We start from the raw sequence: 18,840 nt of genomic DNA on the forward strand, positions 1-18,840 counted from the left end.
CTGTGTACACAGATGTAACTGTCACTCAAGACACGGATAAATCACTTCACAAATCCCTCTTTTATGAGATCGCATCCTCAGAGCCCCCATCTTATGCATACAGAGCTTGCTCAAATGTGAATACACACACACACGCACAATGTTATCAGTGACCTTACATAATACCTTGATGCAGTGGTACAAAGGTGTGTTCTCATCTTGATGCTATGAGTTAAGATGCAGCGGCTGCCAACAGGCCCCAGCAGCTGTAAACAGCGAGCTGCAATTAAATTTGAATCAGGTTTGATCAGACCATCTGCTTATTTAATACAGTTATATAATGTTAGAAGAACAGGTGTCTGAGGTGAGGAGACTTTTAATACATCTGTGGTTGCAAAGTACGTAATTTTGTATTTTTTAGCATTTACAGGTATACAGTACGTTTGTTATTATTACATTTTGCTGATTTAAACCCTATCCTTTTAAATTCATACCAATGCTGTTTTTAAAGGAACGGTTCAACTTTTTTGATGATATGCCTTCACTTTTTGGCAGAGAGTTAGGAGATTAGATCAACATCACTGTCATGTATATGTCTGAGCACTCTGAGTCAAGAAAACAAATGTAATTCCCAAAATATGGAATTATTCCTCGAGGCTTTTAGTTCACTCCCAGGGCCTTGAATGAAAGTCCATGTCAACCCCAAGTCTTTTGGGTCTCTAAGTGCTGAGTCTTACCAATGACAATTTAAATTTAAAACTTTTGGTTGTCATTACTGTAGTTTCAGCCATCATTTCTGTCTTTTTGGGAACATGGCAATGTCGCTACAATGAGTGACAAGAAACAAAAAGTCAAGCATTCAGACAGCTTCTAAACAAAGCAACTGTTTAGCCAGATTATCTAGACCAGTGGTTCCAAATCTGGTCCAGCGCAAAATAGTTTTTAGATTTTCGTCTCTGATCTTGTTGTTTTTCATGTGAGTTAGAGAATGATTTCAACTTTAGAAAATACTTGGATAAAACAATGAAAATAAACCTCTGGTAAAAGTATATGGTTAAGTGCGACCGCTGACAGGGGGTTGCAAGTAGACATTGCTTTGTTTTAAATGGTCACAAGCCAAAAAGATTTAGAACCACTGGGCCAAACTCAATAACAACAAATTTTATCTGGAAGTAAAACCATAACTGAGCACACTTGAACACACGCTGATAATCCCTCATGGATCACAACTACTGTAAGTGCAGTAGCTCAACGCTGAAGTAAGCTGTCATGTGTGATCTGTGAACTCATTCACAAAGCACAATGGACCACAGTCATAGGACGGCCATTTTCCATAAAATGCTGCTGTGTTGCAGATAGCATTTAAACGTAGAAAAACTGACAAATTGTCATTACACCACTTCCCCAACAACTGAAAAGATGATGGATTGGTGAAAATTTGGAGGGACACCTTTAAATATTTCAAGGTAAAGCAACATATTTGATAACCCATTAGCTAACGTTAGCATTCAACCACTTCCAAGCTAACATTACCATTTCATTCAATCCAGTGCATTTCACTTCTTAAAAAACTGTGTCCAGGATTCGTTAACGGATGATCCCCAGTGCTTCACAAGTGGTTGAATGCTAACGTTAGCTGATGTCAAATGGAAGCTAATTAGTTATCAATATGTTGTTTTATCTTGAAATATGGTTCAATGTCCTTCCAGATTTTCACTATCCATTGCCTTTTCAGTTAATGATCAATCAGGCAGTGTTGAAATGATCGATGTCAGATTTACTACATTTATAGGACTTTGCAACCTGGAACGTAGTACTGCAAAATTTGCATTTCCCACCCTGAGCGTGATGTCAGAGTAAAATCACCACTGTGTGACCATGTTCCAGTACAAATCAAAATACCAGTTATAGCCAGGTTAGCTATTGCTAGTCATTGTTATAGTACAGTGTGCGTAAAAGTGCATAAAAACACCAAAGCATCATGTCCACAGATAGAGGCTGGACAGTACTGTATGTAAGACTGATGTAATGAGACACAAATAAGACAGAAGTGCTGATAAACAGCATATTCTACAGCTTTCACAGCTGTTGAGAAACTGAGCAGCCATCTTGGATTTTGAGGTAAGGTTTGGTGAGGTGCGTTTGACTTTCTGAGTCGGAAATCTGACTTCAGGGGACATTCTAGTTGGAACTGACAGCTGGGAAATCAGAAATCCTGACTGTAGGCTGTAAGACTTTTCAAGTGGAGCACATGAAAAGTCTATTGGGAAAATATTTTACTGATATAATTACTTTTGTGTACAATGTTATATTTACAGGTAGAAATCATGACCCATACTGCAAATATAAGACCCAGTTTGTAACCAAAATGATGTACATGGTTACACAAGATCGTTTTATTTCCCCTGTGGACCTGCAATCTTCGCCAGGTTCAATAATCTGTATAAGGTAATGCTTTTCTTTACACAAACTCAGGTCTTTTTCACACTTTTCCTGCAAAATGGGAGAATCACAGAAAGCACTACAGCGACTGGTTCAGTACCTCTAAATGATCCGAGTTTCATAACCATTACCTGGGAATGTTGCTGCTTCAATTCCCACTGGAGCCATGATAGAGTATTTATGGAAATCATACTGTACCAGGTCCTGAGCCAGGACCTTTCCTGAGCATCTCGCATGGAAAATTAACTGTGGCTTCTGGTGCAGACATGGAAAATTGCAGGACCATTTATGGGTTGTGGTGCAGTGAGAAAGGGGCTACAGAGTAACGAGCTCTCTGTACAATCAGAGATAATCTGAGATTCTCAGGTTTCTTCAGGCTTCGTTTCTCAGCTAATCTCCTTTCGAACATTTGGAGGCTTGGCCGGGGAAGAGAACAGTCAACAATCCGGTGACAGATTTTAAAACAAAGTGCTCACCCAAGGAGCATTCATACCTGACAGGGTGAGTCAGTCTGGTGAGGCAAGCAAGGAAGCTGCTATTTTAGACCTTACCTAATCTGTTAGTGAATGTATGATATGTGGAGCAGATTCCTGTTTGATAGCTCTCGTGATTGAGGAAAAGCTAAATCACAGCAGAGGCATTCCTTCCAAATATAACCTGCATGTGCTGTCAGTAGAAGTAATATGGAAAAATGCATCTTGAGGTGTTTGATAACCATCTTGTTTGTAAGTGGTTATACCACTCTTGGCAGGTCATGTGCTTCAAAGCACTTCTGCTGTCCGCTGCACTTTACGTCAATGTCAGCGCGTATAGCGTGATTACTCACTCCCACGGACTCACATGAAAACATGGAAAACACTGGGAAAGTTTGCCGTTACATTGTCATCAGTCAAGCAGAACTCCAGTTAGCTCAGAGTGAGTGGTCACTGTGTCATATCTCTAAAGCCCTGGGCCTCTTCAAGAGGAAATGAAAGAAAGCCTGAACAGAAAGCAATATCACACACATTTGTTTCACATTTTCTTTCAACTGGAACACTAGATCATTCTGCTGCACACAGGGCAAGATTGTCAGCTTAAGTTTACTGAGTTGTTTTTTTTTTTTAACTTCATTCGTTAGACCCAGCATAGCCTTATGGTCTGCTGTAAATCTGTTTCTGTTTATTGGTCTCAGGAGTATATAGAAACACAACATTAATGTCACCAGACTTCCAGTTGCCTAAAAGATGTTGGACTCAAGCAGAAAATGATCTGTCTTCATTCTTTCCAGACTTTTTGTCTGCAGCTATACATCCGTTAATATTTTAATCTTGAATTTTAAGAGCACATCAGATATCTAGTCAGATATGTTCAACACATCCTCATACCAAAACAACTGAATGGGTCAATTACTGCACCAGACCTTCATCATACGCTTGTAGTGTGGTTGGGTTTAAGCAAGAAAACTATTTAGTTAGGTTTAACCAAGTAGATTAATGACCTAAACCTAACCAACTGGATTCAATGCCTAAACCTACCCCAGATGTTTCAGTGCCTAAACCTAACCGGAACTAAATCTACTTGGTAAGTTTTAGGCACCAAAACAGTTGGGTTAGGTTTAGGAAAACATCATGGTTTGGGTTAAAATAACTATGTTAGTAACACTGTTGTTGTGTAAGGGATGTCATTTCACTATGTTAGTAAGTAAGAGGAACTCACTGTTCTCCTCTGGCACTGGGCACAAACAGCGGTCTGCAGAAGGGAAGTCCTGTGCTTGTTTAACCAGACGATCCCTCGCGACCTTCTCCCTTCACAGACCTGTCGCTCTTTATAGTGCTTCACCTGCCTTCCTCCTTTGAGATGAGCCATATTGCGAGTTCACTTGCTTTGTGATTAATAGTGCAGCCCTAGTAGATTGTGCAACACTTAAATGATAGAATGTGTTATGGTACAAAAGATATGAAAACACATGAAAATGAAACATTTGTTATACACTGTGGCCAGGAACGTTTTGTTCCTGCTCGAACTTGCAAAAGATCTGTTCGAGATCTGTTAGGAAGGGATGCCAAATGGAGCTAACTCATTGATTGGCCCCACAAACAATGTCCTAACGCAGTGTTCTCTTGGGCTCGTATTCGACTTCTATTTAAAAATCCTACAGTACCTTTTTTTCAGTGACCCATTTTCTATTTCAATTTCTTATTGCTTCTACTGAAAATGTATTGATAACCAAGATGGCTTCACTGCCAGTTCAAATGCAGTCCATGACAATGTTTATGGCAAAAATGTCCATTATATTAACAAACATTTTGTTGTAGGCTGTAAACTGCTATTTATGATATAGAGTGTGTTAAACGTAGATTTTGGGTTATCTGAGTTTAAAACAAGCGTCTGTTGTTACAGAACTTGGTCACAAACTCTCAGCACTCCTCCTGTTTTGTGTAAAACATCCCTGAGGGGAAACATTTCCATAATCCTTTTTAAATACACGAATCTTTTAGTGGGCCATTAATTGTTCAAGGTTTTTTCTTTCCCACCCTCACATGTCATCTCCTAAGGCGAAAGGAAATCCATGAGACAAGGTGATATTTGTCTGAGAGAAGCACACTGAGCTGACAGCTTCTTTCGGCAGCATGTGAGTGATGACTGAATAAGTTCCTGGTCTGTCAGGACGAACAGAACAGAGTGTATTTTGACATAAACATAGAGCGGAGGATTTGATGGAGGGGTGCTGTGAACCAGTTTGACCTGTTTTGTCCTCTGAGGTTGCCCCCGAGCGTTACTTTGCTGGTCAGATTTTGTCTTGAGCTTGTTGTTATTGGTTGTGGGTGTGGATTTGGCAAACTGATCTTAAAGTTTCATATCCAGGGAGTTTCCAGTGCCCTCCAGCATCCAGTCCATGTGTGATAAAAGAGATGTTGTTGCATTTAAGTGATACAGAAGCGTTAGAAGATACAGAGAAGCTACACAGCCTGTGAGCCTGTTCATGTCTGAATGTTAATCTCATGGACAATCCCTCTGTTATATTATCTCCATGCTGTGTGGGGCTGTGTGGCCTTTTTACCATGCACGAGCCATGAGTAAATTAATTCATCGCCCACGTGGTCAACAGGCACTGACAGAGGGCCTTCAACAAGCCGCAGTGTCCTGTTATGCTTCATGAAATACGCTGCAGCGGGTGTTTTTCCTGCTGCTGTTTTACTGGACCATTTTTGCAAAAAACCCATTGCTTGTTGACCTTTTTATCGACAATTTCCTTCACTGGCAAGGCCAGCATTTCCTGGAAGTTTAGACTGGCCTTTGTCCCAGCTGAATTAGCTCCTAAATACCTCTCCTAACAGCTCATTTCCATGACAAGGCAGCAACACTCGTGTTGCTTTCTCCTCCTCAGTACTGGACTGTACAGTACAGTACTGTTGGGGTTAATGCACTGCAAAGGTAATTATATATATATTATATACAGTCGCAGTCAAAAGCTCCCATCCACTTGTAAAGAAGATGTATATCATGGCAGACTTCAGTTCCAATGATTCCTACAGCTCTCATGTTTCTGTGATGAATGAGTGGAACACAAATTACTTTGTCACAAAAACATTCATGAAGTTTGTTTCAGTAATTTAATTTATTATAGGTCTTCTGAACATGTGACCAAATCTGCTGGGTCATGAATATACATACAGTAACTTGAATGATCACTGTTGGTGATTATAGAAAGTTGAGTAAATCAAATGTTCTTCATAGCATGGCCTCTTAACTTGTTCTGAGTGATTCTGGTTGATACCAGCTGGTGACTCTGGGCCCATTTTAATAGGGCTTGTTTGATACAGCCATTAGACTCAGCCACAAACACTACAATGGGAAAGTCTAAGGAGCTCAGCATTGATCTGAAAGAACGCTTTATAGATTTGAAGAAGTCAGGAAAGTCACTTTGAGCCATTTCAAAGCAGTTACAGGTCAAAAGATCAACTGTGCAAACAACTGTTTGTAAGTATAAAGTGCATGGCACAGTTGTGTCACTGCCACGATGGTCAAGAGACACCAAAAAGCAAGTCTACAATGAATTAGAAGCTGCTGGAAGACAGGTCAGTGTCCAGAGTCAAGTGTGTTTTACATCAACAGGAGCTGAGAGGCTGCCCTGCAAGAAAGAAGGTCCAGACGAGGCACCTTAAAGCTCGACTGAAATTTGCTGCTGATCACTTGAAAAAAAGAAAAAAAGCTTCTGGAGGAAAACTCTGTGGTCGTATGAAACCAAAACTGAGTTATTCGACCACAATGAGCAGCAATATGTTTGGAGGAGAGAAGGTGAGGCCTTTAACCCCAGCAACACCACACCTACTGTCCAGCATGGTGCTGGTAGTACTATGATGTGGGGCTGTTTTGCTGCCAGTGGATCTGCTGTTCTAAAGAAAGTAAATGGAATAATGAAAATCAGGAAAAGCTAAAATCATCAGCAGAAGATTGGGTCTTGGGTGCAGCTGGGTGTTCTAACAGGACAATGATCCCAAACACATCAACAGTGGTGAAGGAATGGCTATTTATATAAAGTGAGACAGTATTACCCAATTCCATGTTATAGTGCCTCGTCTATTCTGTGGTTATTTTGGTAAAAGTAATGTGCTTTACACAGACAGTAATATTGTCTAGTATGTGATAATAACTACTAATAGTAATACATTGCATTTCAAAGTCATTGCCCAACAGTGATGAAGCCAGATGAATAATTATAGGAAAACACTACATGCCTTCTTTCTGCGAGTTAGATGAAGAGACTGATTCCACTCTAATGTCAGTAAGCTAAATAAAAGGCTAGCCAGCAGCCAATTATCTCAGTTGAGTGCTGCTCAGACTGAAAACAGGCTCGTCCAAAGCTAACATCTGCCTACCAGCATCTCACAAACTCAACAGTTCACATGTTAAATCTTGTTTGTTTAACCAGTGGCAATGACTTTTTCTTCTAGCTCTCAGCAGGAAAGGTTGCAAGTGTATTTCCAAAAATGTCACTATTCTGTTAATCAGCAGTGACATTTGGAAAACATTCATGTAAATATGCCAGGGTTAGTGCAGCAGCTACTTTTCTCTTGGAGTTGAAAAACTAAAAAAAGATAACTATTGTATTCATTACCAACCATCAGTTTAATGGTATGTAGAACTTCCGTTTAATGGCTTTGTTGTGTAAATATGGATTTAGGTAGGGAAGTTGGGCCAGCTGGGGGGAACGAAACAAGCCAGACATAAAGTTATACGGCTACATGCTACCAAACAGTTTCCTTTTTACACATCCAGTAGAGAACATCCATCTTTTTAGCTGTTTAATGTTCCATTAAATACATTTAAAAAAAAAAAAACTATCAGTGCAGCTTTCATTACCAGTGAGCATGTCCTAAAATGGCTTGAAAATACTAACTTTGAGAAACTGGTGAAGGTAAAAGGAAGAAAAGATGACAAAGTAACATGGTGAATACTGACAAACTCCTTTAATAACAATTGATCTGACAGTGACTTACAGGCATTAAAGGATATATTGGTCCCAGTTTAGGTGAGTCACACATACATCTCACTTCTGAGTTGATGAACTGAAATACTGACTTCATTTTGTGCTAAAAAAAATCATATGGATTTAGATTTTATTCCTGGAAATGCTCTGAGGTGATTCCTCCACTGCAGCTCATTGTGACTTTACCTCATGACTGGAATGAATTGTCACTTCTCGCATCCACATTGCAGTTATGGTAAAAGAGAAACGAGCAGACTGAGTCAGACCAGTTAGGGAAGTTGCTGCTTCCCCTGGTTTATCTGATCTTTTGTGGTAAATCTCTCTCGCTGACTGCAGCCGCGGCACCGGAACAGCTCAGATCCTGAAGCTGAAGGCAGTTTGGAGCTGTCAGGGTGTGTTGTCTGGTGGAGGAAGACGGGTGTCAAAGGATGTGGCGGTGACGGATCACTGACAGGAGGCTCAGCTGTCTGTTTCCGTCAATATTTTGGCCCAAAGCTCTTTTGATAGCGCAGATGAGCTGCTGAGAGAAAAGTCTCTGGTACACCGGGGAGAGCATCCTAATGTGTTTGTGTCTGGACCGCTTCTCAGCTGGTTTATTTAGCTGTTTAAGCTTAAAGAGAACGTTATGGTGCCGATTAAAAGCCACACGTGTTTGTTACATAAAGTGCAAGATCTTCCCCAAGAGTCGCTTTGTTATGTAACAGCAGCTGGTTAAATTAAGAGAGTATGTGGCATTTTAAAATGAACCACGGCCACTTCATTCATCTGCCCATCAACGCCTCGAGCACCCAATTACTGTGTTTACTGGAGGATGAAACACAAACAAAGCTAGATTTAATTTAAGCAGAATTAAGTTTAAGCACAGTTTGTACTCGTTCAATAATTAAAGCTTTTCGGTGGTCTCAACAAAAGGGTCTGTCTTTAAACTTTAACCACAGTGAAATAAAACTCTTTGAGTCACATCTTTAAGAGAGTAGTTTAGAGCCTGTCTGAAAACAGAGGATCCTCCATATGATGCTTTCACAATGATGATGCCTTCACAGGTGAACAGATGAGTACAATGTCAAGGGTCATGGACAAGATGAGGTTTGCCTTTTAATGCATCTAATTACCTTTAATTTATTCCCTCTATTCTCACTGTTAGGAGAGAGACATGCAACAGAGGTCTCTTGGGTAGAATGCAACCAGGGAAGTCACAGATACACAATCACACTGTCTGACAAGAACCTTAAAAAAGACCTTAAAGGGTCAAAGGTCATGACACAGCTTTAAAGGATAAGTTTACTAATGCTGATGGATAGTTGGGTGATGATTCGTAGTCCACAATATTTTTCTGGGATAGTAGTAAAACAGCATTGCAGCATTCTCCCAAACAACTAAGGTAGATGGGGACTTGTTATAAAATGTAAAAGAACAGCTGAAAAAAAAAAAGGTTTGTACAGCTCGCCCAGTATAATCCAGGTCTCCTGAAGCCCTGAGATCCCAAATTGATTTTAAAAGACATTCTTTACACCCCCTTTGAAGCCCAGTTCTTCACTGTAGCTGCTAAGCTAAAAGTTTTAGCATGCACCCCGTCTGTCAACTGTGTGTCGAGGGATCTCTGGGCTCTCAGAGGTGTGGATTACTTTATTTACATTTTAAAACAAGTCTCCATCTACGTCAGCTGTTTAGGAGAATGCTGCGATGGTGTTTTGTTGTGAAGTTCCAGAAAAGTTTGTAGACTACAAAACCTTTTGGGCGAACTTATCCTTGAGTATTAGCATGCCCATTAAAATCATTAACAGACAGTGAAACTACTTGTACTTCTGTACAAAGAACAGCATTTGAGATACACTTCTTCTCTCAGCTCATCTGTTCACAGTCAAAGGCCGAGCTACTTTGCTGCCCAGGAACTTAACAGCGCCCATTTCACTAGCTTTCATGCTGGTACAGGTTCAACTTCCATTAAAGTAAATGGGTGTCTGTGTGGAGAGTATGAGCAAATGTTTGGAGAATGCTCTCAGTTTCTGAGAGGCAGACATGAGGCCATTACTGGCTTCTGCCAGGCAGACAAAATTAAAGTTAAGAAAGGCTGCCTTGCTCCAGCAAAGACTAATGTTTCACAGTTAAAAAGCTCACAGTGACGGCTGAAAACAAGCCCTCTCCTTTTTTTGTTTCTTTTGAGTGACCAGTGTGAACAGAGCAGCCGTTCCAGTCTTAAACCGTTTAAGCCCAACATGTTTATTAAAACATTTGAGGGGCTCTTGTGGACCATTTGTCAGGTCACCCAAATGGAAATCACAGACCTGACAAAATGAGGAGTTCCCCTGAGTAAAGACTCTCTTTCAACAAAGAAGATCATTACAACAGGAACCAGGCAGCGATGTCGCAGTTTGAAAATGCAAATCCTGGCTAATACCTACACTGGAAATGTTTCTCTTGGCACCTACATGGGACTGACTGTTTAGTTAAGAGTTAAGCAGGATCATAAATCAACGGGTATCTCCTTTGCTGCCTTCATTTGGGGTACTCCTTTATTCAGTGTCATGTGAGTCATAGGCCCACAGCCTAGCCCAATGAGGACATGCAAGCCCTCCTGTCTATTTATAAGTCTATTAAAAGAAGAGCGTGACATTTTGGGACTCATGCTGTTGCTTTCCGGCTGGAGTTAGATAATTAGACTTGTCAGATAACTTTTTGTATACTACTTTCCCATCTGTTTCGTCATCACAAAGCCACAGCCAGCGGCCAGTGAACTTCGTTTAGGATGACAACTTGCACCCCATTAGCTTAGTTTCGCATGAAAACTAAGCTAGCAGCCAGTTTGCTAAGTTTAGCACAAAAGCTTGCAACCAGTTAGCTTAGTTTGAAAGAAAAACTGGTGGCTGTTTAGCTTTGTTTAGGATTAAATCTGGCAGCAAGTTAGCTTGTTGTAGCATGAAATCTGGCAGCTGGTTAGCTTAGTTTAGCATGAAAACTGTCAGCTGTTAGCTTCACTTAGCATGAAGACTGGCACCAAGTTAGCTTAACTTATCTTGAAAACTGGCACCAAGTTAGCATTGCTTAGCATGAAAACTGGCATCCAGTTAGCTTATTTTGGCTTAAAACTACAGCAGGTACCAGGGAAGCTATTTCTCTCTGCCTTCGGTCTTTTGCTAAGCGAAGCAGCTTCTTGCTCTCCCTTCATATCTCAAAGGCATGAGACTGGTATCAGCGTTCTCATCTCCATTGGCAAGAAAAGCAAATAACAGCATTTCCCAGAATGTTGAGCTAACGCATTAAGTCAGAGTGAAGAAAAAGAAAGACATAAAACCAAAAGTTCAGTTGCAAATCTTACACAGATCTTTATTGTTCTTTAATAACATATAGTTTACGGCAAACAAGTTGCCTCCTTTCCTTTTTTCCATCTCAACAACAAAAGCACCTTGTGCACACATACAATAACCTTCATTTTTGTCTCCCTTCCCCTACATACTGTTTTCCATCACTTGATGTTTACCATCAATCATCCATCTACAAGCAAGATATCACATCGACTTCTACAGAAAGTCCATGGAGTTTATCATCTTGCATTGTCAATCTATTTCAGTTCCAAAACCTCTTTATCCATCTTTACTCTTTTCTCTTCAGCCTTCAACAACATTCTCTTACTTTCATCAACTCGTCTTTTACATGTTTAACTGTCCTGTCGCTCAGGACAGATAAATACATCCTGCTGCCTCTACTGGTGTAAGCAGTGTCCACAACTAAAGCTCCATGCAAGATGCTACACTGAAAAGTGATGTTTCATTCAGAAAAGTCAGCTTTTTAAAAAACCAACATGGCTCAGTTCAAAATTTTGTTTCAAAACAAAACTCCTCATCACTTCTCCAACATGATTTTGAAATCGGAATGATCTTCTTACACTAGAACACATCGTGATGTCTTTTTCTAACAGAGAGAAACTGAAATCTCATCTGTTACTGGATTTAAATTAATGCCTCTGACTGCAGTAAATGCAAAAAATAAAATTGTTTCTTGATCTTAACACCTGTGATTTAAAGGAATGTATAAAAATAAGATGCATCTTCTGATTGATCTAAAAATCAGACTTTTACAGAGATATTTGTAGCTTTGTGTAGTACACCTCATTGTTCTTAGGGATTCTCTTCCTTTCTTGCCTACTGAACATGCTCAAATTTTCAAATAACTTCACCTAAGGCTAAAACAGTGCTGCTTTACGATACCTAAAAAAATACTACAATAAATTTTAGAATATAAAAATGTAAATCTTTCATTAGCCCCCCATAAGGTCTAAAATAATGCTTAAATATCAAATTAATAGTAAACAGGATTGAATGCACCACCTCTATCTTCAAGAAATCAAAAGTCATGACACACAGATTCACATGTGAAAAGTGTGTTTGCCTCTCATTATGCTTCCCTTTTTAGAGCTGGTGGAAGCAGTGCTTCCCTCCAGAATACTGAGTCTCTGTGGGATGCACTCGGATGGAGGGGTAAGGTAAATAGCTGCCGAAGAGGACAGTAACACAGAACACTGTTGTAATAATACGCACGCACGCATACACACATAAATACAAGTCCCACGCTTCTCCACGTTGTTTTTTGACATTTATATACAAAAAGTCCACCCAGGAGTCCATTTTCTCCTTCCACCTCATCTCACACCATAGTCTCTTTTCTCTTCCCTAAAGAATAAAGCGACTTCTTGTCTTTTTTGGTTTTGTGTGACGTGGGCGAGGGTGACGTCGACGAAGATGTTGACGTCGTCGACGATGAGCTGGATGAAGGGGACGTTGTGGTAGGGCTGGGGTTTGTGCTGCTGCATGGCGAGCTGGGTGCAGACTGAGAGGTCGGCTGCGGGCAGTTCTCGTCTGTCTCCTCCATGTGGACGATGGCGGAGACGGAGGAAGGGCGGCGCTTGGAGCGAGCATCGCTTCCAGGCGGGGTCGGTGTGGAGGGCTCGCTGAGGGGCCGGTGGACGGAAATAGCGCTGCGGAGACAGTTCAGCCACTGTTGCTTGTGGAAGACGTCGTTGACCTGCAGCGTGTGAGACTGTGCCTGGCTCGGGTCTTGGGAACGCACGCGGAAAATGTTCTTGGCTGTGGGAAAAAAAACGCAGAATGAGCAAATTGATATACTTGACAAAAGACGATCTGTGTTTTGTTACATGAACTGCTATAAACTTTTAACTTTGACAAGAGCCTCACCTTTGTCTGCGTTGCTGAAAGCACCCCTGAAGGAGCCGCCCATTCTGACGTCTCCATCCTGCAGGTCCTCCAACACAAGATCCTGCACTGGGATTGGCTGCCGGTAAACCTGGAAACAGTGGCGCTCGTTCCTGGTGACAGGGCGGGTCAGAACCAGCAGCTCGGTGAACAGGAACACATGCAGCTTCTGAAACAAAACAAAACAATTTCACAAAAATTAGAACCAGAGCACTGACATTTTACATAACCACCAACAAATGTTTTCAGGAAGATGTTTATTGTTATCAAAGCTCATACTTGCATAGTTAAATCATAGGTTGGTTGTGGGGCAGTGAAGCAGGCAGCTATAGCCTTATATGGGGTGTGAGGCTTGTGTTGATGAGTGAAGAGGCAGCCAAAGGAGCATTGTGTTGATTACAGAAAAGTGTGTGTGTTCTGCTCACCGTGCCGCTCTTGTTACGAAGCTCCCCGTGACACAGCAGGCTCTTGCACTGCTCGATGCGAGGGTCTCTCTGCCTGTCGTCCAGATACTCCAACTTGTCGATGTAGTACTGGCACTCAGACTCTCCCTTCTTCATGTTGATGTCAGACAGCACACCCTGGATGATGGTGATCTGAACACACAAGGAATCAAACGATTAACTTCAGCCGTGTTTTGAGATAACCAAAAGATAAAGATAATGCTGCGTCTTGTATTAACTAAATCTATGTCCTCAACTTACCGCTTCCTCCAGGCCGGCAGCGTCTGGGTGCTCTGGTGGAGTGTGTTTCAGTATCTCTTTGAGCAGCAGTGGGTACTTGACCAGGCGAGAGCGTGGAATGTCCAAGAAGCTCCACAGGTCCAGCTTCCTGCTGAAGGGGGACTCAAGGCAGCGCTGCAGGAAGTCCTGCACCCGCCGGTCCTGCTTCTTCTGGTCCAGCAGCGCCTTGGCTGCCAGCTGGTTGCTGCAGTAGTCCTTGTAGGCATTTAGCCTGGGCAGCTGGAGGGAGAGAGGACACTTTAATAATGCTGCCTTCTTTAATTGAAACTCAGCTGAGTTTTGACAGAATCAAAGAGGATGAGGTACTTGATATGACTCTTACCCAGTTTACGACTATCTGTCCGATCTGGCCAACAGTTCCGTCTGGCCCCGTGGCTTTGGAGAGCTGCGCTAGGAGGTCCTCATGCAGAGGGATGTAGGCGTCCAGGTTGCCAAAGATGTGAGTGAGCTCCTCCTCGGACATAATGGAGAGCTTCAACATCGGGTCGTGGTACGCCTGTGTACAGGAGCAGAGCCAAAATGGTCAAATAACAACATCCCTTTAGGCCAAGTGGGGGTGGATACTAAGAATAGCTTTTGAAGAGCTTTAGGGGTACAAAAGAAAGACAGAGGAATAATTCCTGTCTTTTTATAGTTTCTGGCTTAGCTGTGTGGAAAGCCTGCCAGACTTTGATTTAATCTGTTTGCTTTATATGTACTCCCTCTGCCTCAGAGATTTTAAAAGTACAAACCTTGCGTGCAAGCTGGAGGTCCTCAATTAGGTCCTGTTCTCCACGAGACAGCTCAAATATGGCCTGAGGAAAGGGAGGAGACACAAAAAGATACTTTTTATAGCAAAACGTATGAATCAGGATGTCATTACATTATTGCAAATGACAGCCATTTGACTAAATCTGAAACTTCTGCTGCCAAATGGCTGAGGTAAACTTTGAAGTCTATCTGGCTGCTCTCTCCTTCTTTTCTTCTCTGTGTTTAAAACTTGACAAGGTTTATGGCTTCTGACAGTTGGCTAAGATGTCTGACATATGCAGGACAAGTGGGGAGGTAGAGCAGGAGAGCGCCAGTTTGTTGGCTCGTCAGGTATATGTGAGCTTACACCGACTGGGAAATGATCCCTGGATGACTTTTAGCCCCATTTAGACTATTTGACACAAATACTACGGGGATGTGTTAAACTAGTCTGGTAGACAGGGACAGTTCAGCGTTGCCTGGATTCCTGAAGCTCATTCACCTACAACTAAACTTTGTCCCTTGGCGTCCTAACTGTGCTCTACAACTGGCTTTCTGCATGTCTCAGTGCTGATTCTCACCTCCTGCCTCTTGATCTCTTTGGTGGAGAAAGTTCCTTTCTGGTGGACGTCTAGCGTCTCCGACCACAGCGTGCTGTTCCTCCTTTTTGGCGGTGTTGGGGCCGCTGCCTTGCTGCAAGGCTTCTGGGGCACGCCCGGCGACTTGCCATCGCCCCTGAACGAGGCCTGCAGATGGGAAAGCCCCAGAAGTCAGATATGTTGCAAGTGGAAGCCAAGTTGAGTAGTGCAACATGCAAAACAGCTTAGGTGCCCTTGACAGGAGTTCCCCTTTCGTGGGATCGTGCAGACGCTTACCTGGATGGTTTGGCCGAAGCGCCGGACGGCCCCATTCTTCACCGGAGAGATGAGGTTGGCTAGCGACGTCACCCTGCCGAGAGGACGGACACGCTTGGTGCTGGGTTCCTGGAGAAGCAAGCAAAAAAATGGAAGAAGAGATTAGTCAGGCAATGAATCATTGCTCATGTGCAGGAACACAGAACGAATTGATCAGTAATGCCAACTGGGGAGATTCCCCCAGAGACCTCAGCTGTGAGTCCAGGCGCTCCCTTGTGACATCCTTATGATAAAACACATCCATTCGAGTCATAAATCCTCATTATTTACTCCACTCCCTGCTTTTGGGCGAGGAAATAGGAGTAGCTGGAGCCGAGGTCGAGCCGCAGGCAGACAGACTGGCGGACCAGCAGACAGACACAGATACTGAGGAGCAGGAAACACTCCAGCAGCTGTTGGCTCCATCATGTGAAGAGTCTTGAGCCAGGCCAGCCCACTGAGCACAAAGACCCTTTCTGACTGCTGATCTGGAGGGGAAGGGGGTCTGGAGGAATGCCAGGAATGCACGAGACCCTGCTCTCAGCTGTTCAACACCCCTCCCCGCACACACTCTGCTACTATCTGGCTTGACAACAGCAACAAGTCCACTTGAGAGTGTATCTGTACTCTCACTCAAACAGTGTAAGATAAATGCTTCCTGATTGCTGCTGCTCTTTAACCGCCTTTCCCAGAGAGACAAAGCAGTGAGGACAGTGTAGCAGTGTGTCAGGTCTGCTCAGTAAAACAGACCACCGCTGTGAGTCAGGGAAAGGAGCAGCAGTCGTAAACACACCGTGAATCTGCCCCATCTCAAGTGTTTACACAGCGCGGCGTCGCAGGGGGTGCACAGCGGTGTTTATGGCTGCGAGTCGAGACAGGCTCTTCAACAGTCCTCGCGTGAGAGCAGCACTACACCTGGGCCAGGTGACCCCCCTCTCCCCTCCTCTCACCCAGCCCTGAGGCCGGGAGAAAGGAGAGAGCTGCTTGGCCTTGCGCCAAAAACAACAGGCTGCAGAAATCAAAGAGTTGAAGATCTGAGGTAATGATTTCAAAGCCTCTCCAAAAAGATGACATGATGAGACAACCACAGCCATAATTAGCATTGCCAAAGTTTGCACTCCCCTCAAAAACATTTTTCATTTCAAGAACTTCACACTAATGAGAGTGCAGCAATCGAGCACTGCACTGCTAAAAGCTGCTTGTGTTTTCTCCTGACTCAGGCCAAATGGGATTTTGCCTTGGCTCAGCGAATCTGGGAAACAGAGCAGCCATTGAGGCTCCAGGCCCTGCGGACACAGCTGTGGAACAGATCCGCTCAGTCTGCTGTGGCTGCGGTCGAGTCACGGTCTGCTGTGGTCAGGGTCTCTACACTGACCACGACAGCCAGACAGCACTGACAACTCAGCAAGCCCTCTAGTGGCCGGGGGCAGCAATTGAATGCCACATGTCTACTGCTTTGTCTCTGATCTGCATGCAAAGACATTTTTTATTCGTCTGTTGCGAGACTTGCTTCGCTCTAATCGGTGACCATTTAATGTCAGTAGAAAACGAAAATAAAGTAAAAGTTGCATGAGGGTGGGGGTTTCCAAGGCTGATGCTGGAAAGTCATGCTGGTCATTGTGCCCTTCCTGTCCTTCAGTAACTGGCCCCAGAATAACAAAAAGCCAACAAGTCCCACTCTTTGGCTGTACAGTGAAACAGGGAAAGTTTCAATTCCTGGCAGTTTGACCTGGGAGATCAGTTTCGGCGAGTCTGGCTCACTTCAGGAAACCAGACAGATCCGGGGTTTGTGCTGCTGCTTTTGATTACTATTATGAGTGGAACAATGACCCTCCAGACATACAGCTTTTATACATGTGCGGTGCGCTCCTTAAACTTCTAACCTACGACTTCAACCTCATAAACATCAGGAGTTTTTAGGGATCCCAAAAGCTCTCTTCCTGTGCTTCCCCTTTGATGTAACCCTTGTGTGTGCTGTGAGCTAATACTCCAGATGTGTCCCTGAGATTACACCACAGCTTGAGCTGATAGGAGCTGAGAACAGAACAGCCAGACCATAAATGAAAGAGTCGAGGTCAATCATAAGTCAGCACAGGAGGAAAAGACATGTGTACAGCTGGAAGGGTGTCTCGATTGTGCAATTATGTGAGAATGGGAGTCACTTCATGAATTGTCCTGAGACTTCTCCTTTATCAAGTGGTTTACTGTCAATGAAACCACATCTTCCTGAAATCACTTCCGAAAGAGAAACATGCAAGCCACAGAAGGGGAAGGAAGGTGGTCAAAGTACAGAGAGCACACCTAGGTTTCAACAACTGCGTCCCTTTAATTGTGTTGTTGAGAGCGAATGCTCTCAGGCTGCTGGGCTGAATTTGCTTTGAATATTTTGTTGTTTAACTTCAAATGTCACAGGTCAAAAGCAAAGTAATCCTAGACAGGGCCGAACTAAAAGGATGCATAGATTACCCCCTGCTGCTTCACTGTTTTTGTTACTTTGAATCTCCTGACCTCTCCATATCCCCTCCACGGATAAGCTGCCTGATGGGATGCATATTTAAGAACAGACATGGAATACACAACACTGAGGGGGGTCAGCTCACTGTTTACAGCTTCATAGGTGGAGAAAAATCCAATGATTAACTTCTCCAGGTTAGGCAGTATCTCAAGCACTGTGTTCAGGCACAAAGTTCAAAGTCTCATCTTACTATCACACTCACACACACACTGTGTGCCCAAGTGAGATAAAAACAGGGTTAGGCACTGATTCACTCACAAAGATATGACTTCATATAAATGAGTTCCGGTCAAACATTTACTCAGCGACACAGGTCACACCTGAAAACAGCAGAAATATTTCCAACCATCATGTGTGTTTCAGCATCTCACCTCAGACTCTTTGTTGGCTTGGTTCTGGCAGTCTATCACTTGCAAAGTCCGTTTGATAGGCACCAAGCTACCCAGTTCATCGTAAGCCACCATAGCTTTCAGTAAAAACACAATATCCTTGTTTAATCCTGGCGGGTCAGCTCCAAGTAATCCACATCAGAGAAAAATAAGTTGATGAAAATCAAGGGTTGTGTGAGAGTAAAAAACCCTTAAATAAATAAATACGTCTTCCCCCTTTCTGTTCTTCCCTCAGGGGACGGAGCTCTCTGAAAGCTCCACTCACATACACTCTAAACTTTGGTCTGAGGTAGACTGAGGGAGGGAGGGCTTTATACCGGGAGGAGAGACAGGGGAGGAGCTCAGCCCTCATGGCTACAGATGAGGCGGTATCGGGTTTACTTAGAAGTAAGATGAGGCTGCCCACAGGCTCTGTTGATCTGTCCACTCAGAGTGAAAACAGTAGTGAGAATTTTTAAGATCATGCGTAGCGC

At 43.1% G+C, this 18,840-nt stretch overlaps 1 protein-coding gene across 2 annotated transcripts in view; it reads right to left on the reverse strand.

Moving 5' to 3' along the window:
• Positions 1–11,189: 11,189 nt before the first annotated feature.
• net1 (neuroepithelial cell transforming 1) overlaps positions 11,190–18,840 on the reverse strand; it is a 37,668-nt gene continuing 30,017 nt past the window's right edge. The window contains exons 1-9 of one of the 2 annotated variants that reach the window (XM_084345910.1): positions 18,350–18,631; positions 15,446–15,553; positions 15,152–15,316; positions 14,573–14,635; positions 14,164–14,337; positions 13,803–14,060; positions 13,524–13,694; positions 13,081–13,267; positions 11,190–12,972 (exon numbers count right to left, since the gene is read on the reverse strand). In XM_084345910.1, the coding sequence (XP_084202036.1) occupies positions 12,533–12,972; positions 13,081–13,267; positions 13,524–13,694; positions 13,803–14,060; positions 14,164–14,337; positions 14,573–14,635; positions 15,152–15,316; positions 15,446–15,553; positions 18,350–18,442 (1,659 nt within the window). In that variant the 5' untranslated portion in view covers positions 18,443–18,631 and the 3' untranslated portion in view covers positions 11,190–12,532. Of the gene's footprint in view, positions 12,973–13,080; positions 13,268–13,523; positions 13,695–13,802; positions 14,061–14,163; positions 14,338–14,572; positions 14,636–15,151; positions 15,317–15,445; positions 15,554–18,349; positions 18,632–18,840 lie in introns of those variants that run through there. The other variant, XM_084345909.1, reaches the window with a different exon arrangement.

Source organism: Pagrus pagrus, assembly GCF_965226575.1.
Source record: "Pagrus pagrus genome assembly, chromosome: 23".
NCBI classification, from domain to species: Eukaryota; Metazoa; Chordata; class Actinopteri; order Spariformes; family Sparidae; genus Pagrus; species Pagrus pagrus.